Source organism: Boleophthalmus pectinirostris, unplaced genomic scaffold (assembly GCF_026225935.1).
Source record: "Boleophthalmus pectinirostris isolate CB_2022bp ecotype Guang Dong unplaced genomic scaffold, ASM2622593v1 HiC_scaffold_2, whole genome shotgun sequence".
In the NCBI taxonomy this organism is placed as follows: Eukaryota; Metazoa; Chordata; class Actinopteri; order Gobiiformes; family Gobiidae; genus Boleophthalmus; species Boleophthalmus pectinirostris.
The window spans coordinates 39,393,117-39,403,842 of NW_026571152.1; the positions used below are offsets into that span (position 1 = coordinate 39,393,117).

A 10,726-nucleotide genomic window follows, 5' to 3' on the forward strand; every position below is an offset into this window, starting at 1 on the left:
TAGTTTTAAAGTCAAATTCCTTTACTGCTGTCCCTGTATCTGTACTTATCACTAAGACGAATACAGTTTTATTGTTTTATCCAATGTCTTCCTTCTGAATCTCCATTCATGTTTCCTCTTTGGTTTCCTTCCCTTGCCTCCTCTGAGCTTTGGGACATCACTTAACCTGGCGCATTTGTCTGAGAGCTGAATCGAGAAGAAGAATCAATTTAAAGGAAGCGAGGAAAGATAACTGAGACGTGACCCTTCTGTACTTGTCTTTAAAAAGAACCCAAGAAGTTAACACATCTCGTCTAATCTCGTCTGAAGCTTCTTTGCTGCCAACAGTTTTGGTTGAATGTCTGTTCCTGAAGAGTAGCCTGAAAGAAGAGAGTAGTTTGAGCAGTTGGACAGTGCAGGTTAGACCCAGGATGCTCTAAAAGCTCCATGCTTCTACGCGACACCAGCCCAGGGGTCATGTCTTCGAGAGGCGCTTCAGCGAGGTCTGCACGGGCTCCATCAGTCTGCGCTTCTCATCCACTAACGGCTCGTTGCTCTGAAGCTGGATGAGCGCTTTCCCGTGCAGCGCCCTCTCCTGGTTCTTGTTGTAGATGTTCAGCCTGTGTTCTAGCTCGGGGCTGCTTTTGTTGGAGCCTGTGGGACTGGGAGGTTTGAGGTTGACGGGATCGAGGCCTTTCTGAGTTAGACACGAGTGTTCGGAGAGCGACGAGAGCAGCTCCTGCACCACGGCGCTGGGACTGCCCCGGACCAGAGGGCTGCTGTAGGGAGGGGGGTAGTCCGTGGAGGTGGACGCTTCTCTCACGGTGGAGCTGAGGTCGATGCTGGAGCCCTCGCTCACGGAGCTCTCTGTGGCCTGGAGGCGGCCCGAGCTCACGCCCTCTGCGCTCACCAGGGTGGAGGGCAGCTGGCTGGGGTTGGTGGGCAGGTGCACGTCGATGGCTGCTGTGGTGATGACGCGGGCGGCTGGGTCTGGGATGCCCATGTCTGTAAAGAGAATTTAAAAAGTTCTGCACCTGTAGATACTGAAAACAAGGAAGAAAATACGATTGTGTATGTGAACTCACCGCTGCTGGGTTCACTGTAGTACTGGCTGATGTAATTATTCATGTCGTCTTGACCACTGTGATCTGAAAAAAAAAAAGTAGAACTGTGAAAACTGGATCGCTGTGTCATAAAACCCTTCATCACAGACGGCGACTTATGTTTTTTCACGAGCACACGCACACATTTTACTTTTTTCTGCATGTGGGACTCTTCCGTAGCTGGCAGTTTAAATGTAGTTAGAGTAATATTTAGTCTAATATGGACTTTTTACAATTGTTTTTTGTTTTTATATATATAAAAAAGAGAGATTAATTAATTAATTATGATCTGTAATAAATTTATCAAATTAATCAAATTTTAATTTAATTTAATTAATTAATTAATTTATTTATTTATTTATTTGAGACAGGGACAGTGCACAATTTTTACATTAACCTTAACAGGAGAGATGCTTTGTACATCAGATTGTAGCATCAGCGCTAATTTCCACCTGTCGTCCCTGGGCAGATTCATTGATTGATTGTATTTAACTGACCTTGACTATCAACTGTTCTTAACTCATCTTACATTACATTACATTACATTATTGTGGCAGATCAAAAGACATATGATGTATAATTAAAAAGTGACATGAAAAAGTGATTTGTTGTTTAACAAACTTTAACAGATGCAGTCGTTTACATTCCACTGTGTTCTTTTGGCAAACTGTAAATAATTAGAAAATACAAATCAAATCTGAGTGGGGACTTGATGCAAAACAGTGTGGAGCGGAACACATTTTGAAAGCTCATTGTGGGAGCAGGACTGGACAGTACAAGAGCGGGCGGGTGGAATGATAAACTGCCGTCCCACAAACTAAATATGAAGTAAAATATACAAATGATTAATGTAATGTAATCATTTGTGCTGAATATTTTACTTGGCATTAATAAAAACAGTTTAAGCAGCCTAAATGTGCATATGTGGTCTAATCTCTCGCACATTTTAGACAATTCTTTTATGCTTCTCTGTGTTTGATAGAGTTTAAGAAAGCGAACGTCTCCACCTTGCGGGATTTGCGGGCGAGAGCGGGACAAAATATCTCAGATGTGGGCAGGAAAAATGTAAAAAAATTTAAATTCTTTGCAAGAGCGAGACTGTGCCCCCAACACCTAAAAACGGATTTTATAATAAGGCGACTCGCAAACAGAAACAGTAACGTTAGAGATTAAAAATGAGATTAACACAATTGAAAAACATAACTCGGTAAATATGATCAATCAAACTTTGTTTCTATAGCACCTTCCAATAACCAAAGCTGACCAAAGTGTTGTACAACATTAAAACAAGATTAAAAAAAAACAATAAACATCATACAAATAGGTCACCGAAGCACATTACACCATTAAAATAAAGAAAGTGTCACAGAGCCACTAAGTGTTAAAAGCCATTCTAAATAAGTAGGTTTTAAGTTTGGCTTTGAACAAAAGCAGGTCAGGGATGGACCGTAAATCAATGGGCAAAGAGTTCCAGAGTTTATACCGGCCACTGCAATTAAAAAGATAATTTGACAGCCCTAGTTTTTTTTTTTTTTTATTAGAGGGTGAGAGAAGAAGAGAGAATGAAACCCTATTCTCGAGGCAACATTATATTGTAAACGGACTAACCCTAACCCCAACACCTCTGACTCTGGCGTTACCTGTGGCCTCCCCCGGCTCTCGTGTCCTGTTCGGCCCCCTCGGCTCCAGCCCGTCCACCTCCTGGAAGCTGCTGTTGCGTTTGCCCCACATTCGGGTCATCTGCAGCGCCACCTCCCGCTCGGCCGACAGGTCCAGGTCCTGCTGCGCCAGGTGCGCCCTCAGCTGACGGATCTCAAACTGAGCAAACAGCAAAACATTTTTACAAACTTCTATGATGATTTTGTCCTTTATAAATACAAATCTCTCATTTTACTGCATACTGATACTTTGCAGGGATGTAAAGCTGGGGGTGTTGTACATGCATGTGTGTGGAGGAATGTTCAGCACTAGAAAACGCTGGCGAAGAAGTTTAAGATTGTCTGAAAATTCAAAACAAAAATAAAAAATTGATTTAAACAACAGACCAACAGAACCTGTGCTCAATACAAGCGTTCATGGTCCAGGGTAGGTGTTTAATTTTCAACAAAACAGTGAGAGTGACAAACTTAAAACTAAAAACTAAAAACTTTTTAGTTTTTAAAAACTAAAAATTTTACTAAAAACTAAAAACTAAACTAAAAACTTGGCTGTCATGTTAAGAGAGACTTGTTTAACAGCACAGATCAGCTCAGCCAGTTGTAGTTCCAGCTAAGTCAGTTCTTTTTGGTCAGATTGTGTTTTTATGTAGCATATAATACTCCCTACAACTGTACAACAATTCACCCTTATGTTACGGATAACCTTATGTCCTGTAAAGCTGAGATTTTACATTTTATTAGTTATTTTTTCTATTTTATTTTGACTTGTACATTTACGTTTTTATAATTATGCCTTATTTGACACGTGACACGTTTTTTTTTTTTGGCTACTTATTTAGAATTTATTATTACCATTTATATTTTTTTTTTATCTTTGTTTTTATATTATATTGTGATGTGTGAGCTGCTGTGTCCAAATAATTTCCCTTGTGGATCAATAAAGTTAGTCTAAGTCTAAATCTGAGTTAAAATAAAGCTCAGATTAAAGTCTAACTTGAGTAACTTCAGACAGAGACACTTTTAAACACTTTCTGAACACACTACTGTAGCTGGAATAGTAAAATAGCTCTCTACCGCCCTCTTCTGGCTGTTTAGAGGTAAAACATTGCACGTACGGCCTGCTCCTGACAGATGTGAGTGAGCCGCTCCAGCTGCTCCTCTCGAATGGCTTTGGCCTTCTCGAACTGCTGGATCTCCAGCTCCAGCTCCACTTTCACCTGCAGTACATAAGCTGCAACACAAGGGGGCGCAGTGTCTCAATCTCCCACTGATACCATTCATGTTGGATACACCCTTAAAAGTGAGGATGACTGGGTTTCAGATGACACCGTAACATTCTATTGGGCAATAATATTTAACACAGATGGGCGTAACTAAAATGAATAGTTTTAGTTAGTTAAGTTTAGTTTTTAGTGGTTAAATAGTGAGTTCTTGGGTCTAGACACTAATAGAAATGATCAAGTTCAATATGTATGAATTTACATATTGACGGTTTCACATGTTATAGGGAAATCTGGCTGCTGCTCCATCTGAGAGTCTGAAATTTATCCAATCTGAAAACAACCAATTTGTACTTTATCATGAAATATCCAAAAAGTGAATGCAATAATGTTTTTCTATTATTGATTAGACTTCTGTAACGAGCTGTGAGAGACGGTGCAGAACATTCAGAACGCTGCAGCTCGGGTCCTGACTCGAACTAGGAAGTACGAGCACATTAAGTCCTGGTCTCAGGTCTCTGCACTGGCTCCTGTGGCTCAGAGACTTTAAAACGGCTCTGCTTATGTACAAGTCTGTCCACAGTCGAGCACCAAAGTACATCTGTGACATTTTAGTGTCATATGAACCATCTGGCACTGTGAGGAGCTCTGGGACCGGCCTCCTCCTGGTGCCCAGAGTCAGGATTAAACAAGGGGAGTCACAGTTTCAGATTCATGCAGCTAAAACCTGGAACAGCCTGAAGATGTGAGACAGACTCTACTTTGACTCTGTTTAAATCCAGGCTCAAAACGGTTCTGTTTAGCTGCGTCTGACTAAACGTTTTCATTTTTCATTCCACACTCTTCTCTCTAATTGAATGTCTCTCCTCTCTCTTTTAAATTTTATGATGATTATTTATAAACAGGCTGGCACCACCTAGTGCCTCCACTCAATTTCATTTCTCTCCAGCGACTAGGTCAGGAATCAGAATACACTAGACGGTTCACAAAAACTTCAGAAGTGCGAGTCCACGTACCAGCCAATCAACAAAGAGCCATATATTCTGTGTTGTCTCGATTCCAGAGATCGAGGATTTAAAGCCGGTATAAAGAGAATGTTTGGTGAATTTCATCAAGGGGAAAGACGTTGCTGCCTACGGGAAGAAGGGCATGCGAGCGGTGCATTACATACGTCACGACCAAATAGCAGCGATTGGTTAAATGATAAAAAGTACCCACCTACCATCGAGCGAAAGAAATCTAACACTGCGAGGTCAGACGGTTTCTACGAAGTGAAACCGTCTGATGAATCAGGCTAGATTATTTATGATTTGAGTACAAATTGTGCTATACAAATAAACTTGCCTTGGCTTGTCTTGATTAGACCTGAGAGCTCACTGGTCACAACAAAAATTTCCATTTCAGCAATATTCATTTTGGCCAGACTGTTTTAAATAATATTGTCCTATAGAATGTTGAGATGTGATCTGAAACCCAGCGATTCACTCTGTTAACTAATTTAGACACTGACCGTCGATGATCCTCTTGACCCTCCAGATGCGCAGGGTCACGATGAGGCCGATGGCGTCCCAGGGGCTGCTGGGGCCGTTCGCCACCGTGGAGGCGACCATGGGCGCGAGGGACAGAACGATGACCGCTCCATCAAACACCTGCGAGACGACGAGGGCTGTTAAACTGTTAAACTGTGACTGAAGGATGAATAAGACGCAGCAGGGGCTCACCTCCACTTTGTTCTCTATGTAATCCCATATTCCCAGCACCACGATGCGGAACACCGTCTGTAGACAAACGGGAAATCTGAAGTCATGATGGAATTCTATTAAACTGTTTAAGACGTCCAAAAGAAGATTACATTTCATTTACATCAAACTGCACAGATAAAAAAGTCTCACTCGGTGTTGGAGCCTAAACCCAGTTTTGTAATTTTTGTAATATTTTCATGAATGAGATAATTATTTCAGTTTTGTTTCATTTAATATGAACTTAAAACACATGATTTTTGGTCATTTTGGTCATTCGTAACATGATTATTTGGTGATTATTTGCTTTAAAATAATTTGAACCATTTACATTTTGCTTTCAATTAATTATTGCTAATGTTAATCATGCGTTTACCTCAGTATTGTTTACTTTTTGTATTATTTTTTGTCTATGGCTCCTTATTTCAGATGAGCACAGGTGCATCATGGGAGTGTGGAGTCGCCTGTCGCCCTTTACCTGTAAAAATTCCACTGCTGTACGTTTTATGTCCTCAGCTATAAGAGTTTTGCACTTGGATCGATCTCTGTGGATTTATTTCACTTTTATTTATTTCAAAAGGTGGAACAAGGTGCGCAAAGTGTGAATCTATGGTTTCACAAATGTTTGGACCTTACACCAGAGAACTGAACCCAGAACCATGTGGCTGTGAGGCAAAACTGCTGATGATGGAAAAACGAAGCCCTGTGAACTAATGAGGCCAATCCTAACACAAAACACTAACATGAAGCCTCAAAATGCTACCATCTACTGGGGATTTGAATGTATTACAAATACTCTAAAGTTTATAGAAAGGTTTATTACCGGTGTGTGTGAAATGTATGCACGCTTTGGTCATGTGACTTTGTTGTTACTGAGTCATGGTTCATTTCGAGGTTTCATTTTTCACGCCCACTTGAGCTGGAGTCACACTTTGACACCCCAGAATGTGCAGGAGAAAAACTCACCTCAGTGAAGAAGACAGACAGAATGGCCAGACTGATCCAATGGATAACACAGGCGAACTGCACCGCGTTATTAACTGCAAGGACAGAAACCACAAAAAATAATTAAACATCAAAACTGTGACTGAAGTTCTGTTTCTGAATGTAAAAACTCTCTTCAATTAAATTAAGGCAGAGCAAAGTGAGGATAAAAATCACCAGTGATCTGATCACTGCAACAATCTCTTATTTTGGTTCAACTGTCATGTGGGCTCATATTCACTGTTTTTGTGTTAAATTTGGGCCTGATTCGAGGTCAGACAGTTTCACTTGATGGAAACCGTCTGACCTCGCAGGATTAGGATTCGTTCACTTGACGGTAGGCGAGTACTTTTTTTATTTAACCAATCGCTGCTATTTGGTCGTGACGTATGTAATGCACCAAATCCGTAGGAAGAAGGGCAATAACGTCTTTCCCCTTGATAACATTCTCTTTGTTCCAGCTTTAAATCCTCGATGCCAACACAGAATGTATGTCTTCATCTACATCCATCTCGACGCTTTGTTTACTGTTGTGCTGTTTCACAAAAGGGACCCAGACAGGCGCTTGAGTTTGACGTCATGGCTTCACAGCTCTTCACTGATTGGCCGATGCGCGGTCTACAACTTCCGGGGTTCTTGCAAACCGTCTAGTGTATTCTGATTCCTGACCTAGAGAGAAATTAAATTGAATGGAGGCACTAGGTGACACCAGCCTGGATAGTTAAATGCAGCCATGAACTCCAAGTTCACGGTGACTCTGGGCTTTGTTCAGTTGTGGCGTGTAGGGAGGGTGCTGTCTGGGACCGCTGGATTGTCGGCGTGTTCGCAGTGACTCAGATGTACAGTTGTGTCTAGAAGTGGCACATTGCACTTGCTTTTTCAGTTCCTTCCTCGTCGGTGTGGAGTGATGAGTGTGGTTGTGGGTGTTTTTCGCTGTGCGGTCGCTGTCTGCTCCATGTGTGTTTGCGTGCGCTGCGGCTTTGTAGTTTACTGAAGTTGTGCTGGGACACCCGAGTGGATTCATGTATAAGGCGCTCTGGCTTGCGGGGTGGGGCGCACAGTTGTTTTTTGATTGGGTTAGAGGCTTAAGAGCGTGCCTAATAGCCCGGAAAATATGGTAAATTAGTGTTCAGAATTTAAAGAGACAGAAATACTTACATTGCAGTAACATGGTGTCTATGAGCAGCTCCAGAGTGAGGAGCAGCACCACCACGACCACACAGAAGACCAGGAAACAGTTAAAGCCCGCGGAGAGGAGACAGACCTGCCACAGGGCGGCACGGTGCCCACAGCACGGCTTCAGCCAGTCTGACCTGCACACAAACACACACACAAACACACAAACACAAACTGGTCACACTCAGGTCTTTGTGTAAAAACATCTGAGCCAAACGGAGAAGCTGCACTCTGGTAACACAGGTCACACAGGTAACACAGGTAACACAAAAAGACACAACTGGAAAACACGGGCAGAGCTCAAACCCGGGCTCGTTTGCAGAGGTCACTGCCCCGGCTCAGACTCCACAGATCTGTGAAGGAGGTGATGTCATTTGAAACCAGGCACTCACATACTGAGCATTTTTCGTGCCTGGGGCGGTGTGATGAAACACTTTTGAGGAAAGAGTAAAACCTGTGACACATCTGCAGAGAATGTCTACATCCCACAATCAAACATTCCAATCTTACAACAGTTTCACTGCTCACATTCTACCTCCGTGTATCTGTCTCTGAATCTGTATCTGAATGTTATGAGCGGCCGGATGCTGCCGGAGATGGAGGCTCTTTGAGTGGGAATAAATGCATTACTACTTACTCAGAAGAACTTCCTGAACCTCTGCATTGGTTTTGTAACGTCTAATACAATACAGGCAGGTGATATGAGCTTTTTGAACTAAAGGCTTTATTCAGTTTGGAGACAGAAGGGAGAGAATCGTTATGTAAAAGCTCAAGTAAGTTTCACCCCACAGCCCAATGGGTGACAGACAAAAAAACATAACCAGCTCTGCCACTGTCATCCCTTAATTTCATAACTCCTACTTACTATTGTTGATGTGCTTTTGTGATTAATGTGAGGCGTGTAACATTTTAAATACCTTAGTTTAGTCTTAGGACACTTGGTAATTCCCACAAACAATCTGAATTTCATTTTGTTGGCACAGGACCAGGATCTTTGCCTCACCCGTCTCTGTTGTCGTCCTCGTCCGGGTTGGAGATGAGCTGGGAGCCGGCCAGGGACATGTCCAGGGGCAGGTCTCTGTAGGCGAAACCGACCAGAGGGACGGGAGCCAGGCGCTGGGGCTCCTCGTCCACTTGAGCTGAAATCACCTCCAAATCTGAGGCTCTGGCCTGAGGAGGAACCCTGTGTGAAGATACAAAGGGTGAGTAGACTGTATTATAGAAACGTGACCCCTTTATGAAATAATAAGATAAGAAGAGAAGAATAAGATCATAATTATAAAAATAGAGAGGGGGATTGGTCAGAGGGGAGGCAAGTTACATTTCTTGGGGGAGATATGGTTCCAAAAAGTACGTCCACTAACTTCTACAACAAAAATATTAAATACATGATATTACAGCCATCCATTGTACTGTTGGGAATTTTTCCAAATGACATAAGAGCAAATTGTAATTTTCATTTGCTGAAAATTTTACTCTTAATTGCCAAAAAAATGATAACGGTCTCCTGGCTCAGACCGCCGCCCCCCACAATTACCCAGCGGAAAAATAAAATAAAAGATGTGTATATTATGGAGCAAATAACTGCAAGGTTACAAATGGAGACTTTATTCTTATTCATAGACAAATAATCCTCAATTCAAACCTATATTTCAAATAGATGTCTACTTTTTATAGGATTTATTATTATTTTTTGTTATGATATAGTGTATGTGTATGATTGCAACTACACTCTAACTTTATTGTCATTTTACTTCTATTTTATTTTTACTGCTCTTTCATAACTATGTGGCTTGCACCAAAAATTATTTAATAAAAATAAGTTTAAAAAAATAAATAAATAAATACATGTTTTTAAACCAAAACTGCCAACGGTATTGCGCAATTATTTTACTATAAATTATTTTAAAATGTCGTCTTATCTCATTCTCGTGGACCTAATCTCGTGTCTCGTCCCTCCCTTGTAAACCACTGACTTTATTTACATTTCACGATTTAGAAGAATGCCGACCGTGGCCTAGATTTCCTCCTGACAAACAACGATATCAAACTGAAAATCAATCAACAAAAAGCAGGAGATCAGAGTTCTGACGGTTATCGGGTTATCAGGTTATCAGTGTCAAAACGTGGCTTAAACTTGTCAACAGTTGGCTCCGAATGCCATGTTCTCGCCCGTGCCCACACACGCCCTGGCATTAAGTGAACAGTGCACATTCTCATCTCTGTTCATTGTTTTCATCCTGACAGGAAATAAAAAAGCTTCAGACCGAGCCCTCGACGTGGATTCTTTCAAATTCACATTTACAGAAAGGCGATGCTGTAATAATAAAATTGGATTGGATAATGAATAAACTTACTTGTTGCTCATGATGAGGTCTTGTTTCAGATGTTCACACCAAATTTAGTGCTTCCACCGCTGTCGTCTGTCTCATTTCACTTCTAAACAAAAGAAATCAGAGTTTGTTACTTGGGGTGTAACAACAACTGAAATATCGTGATATCGTATCGTCAAAAGTCTCTCAGTAATATCGTGGACCATCACAACATATCAAATCACAATTTTTTTTTGCTTAAATTAAGAGTTACAAAACAGAGGGAACTACATCGACCATGATCCTTTGCTCTGTTTTGGTGCAGACTACAAGAAGAAACAACAGTTCTAAGCACTTTTAAGTCTTTGGATTAAGTCTTGTCAAGGCATTTTAAGAGGAAAAAGTAGCGTATTAAGAGTCTTGTCCACAAAATATCACAATAAATATCGTACTGTGAGATGTAAAATTGTGAAAATATCGTACCGAGAGATTTGGATATTGTTACATCCCTAATCGTGAGCTTTCCCAAAATAAATATCATACTGTGAGGTTCAT

General features: G+C 41.3%; 1 protein-coding gene across 1 annotated transcript; it reads right to left on the bottom strand.

The window, feature by feature from the left end:
• Nucleotides 1-390: 390 nt before the first annotated feature.
• On the bottom strand, nucleotides 391-10,257 carry tmem266 (transmembrane protein 266). The gene is made up of 10 exons (XM_020920753.2): nucleotides 10,217-10,257; nucleotides 8,863-9,042; nucleotides 7,842-7,996; nucleotides 6,666-6,739; nucleotides 5,682-5,738; nucleotides 5,471-5,609; nucleotides 3,856-3,971; nucleotides 2,723-2,900; nucleotides 1,065-1,127; nucleotides 391-984 (listed from the first exon to the last, which is right to left on the bottom strand). Exons 1-10 carry the CDS (start codon nucleotides 10,225-10,227, stop codon nucleotides 455-457), a joined length of 1,503 nt encoding a protein of 500 aa, XP_020776412.1. The 5' UTR covers nucleotides 10,228-10,257; the 3' UTR covers nucleotides 391-454.
• Nucleotides 10,258-10,726: the final 469 nt, after the last annotated feature.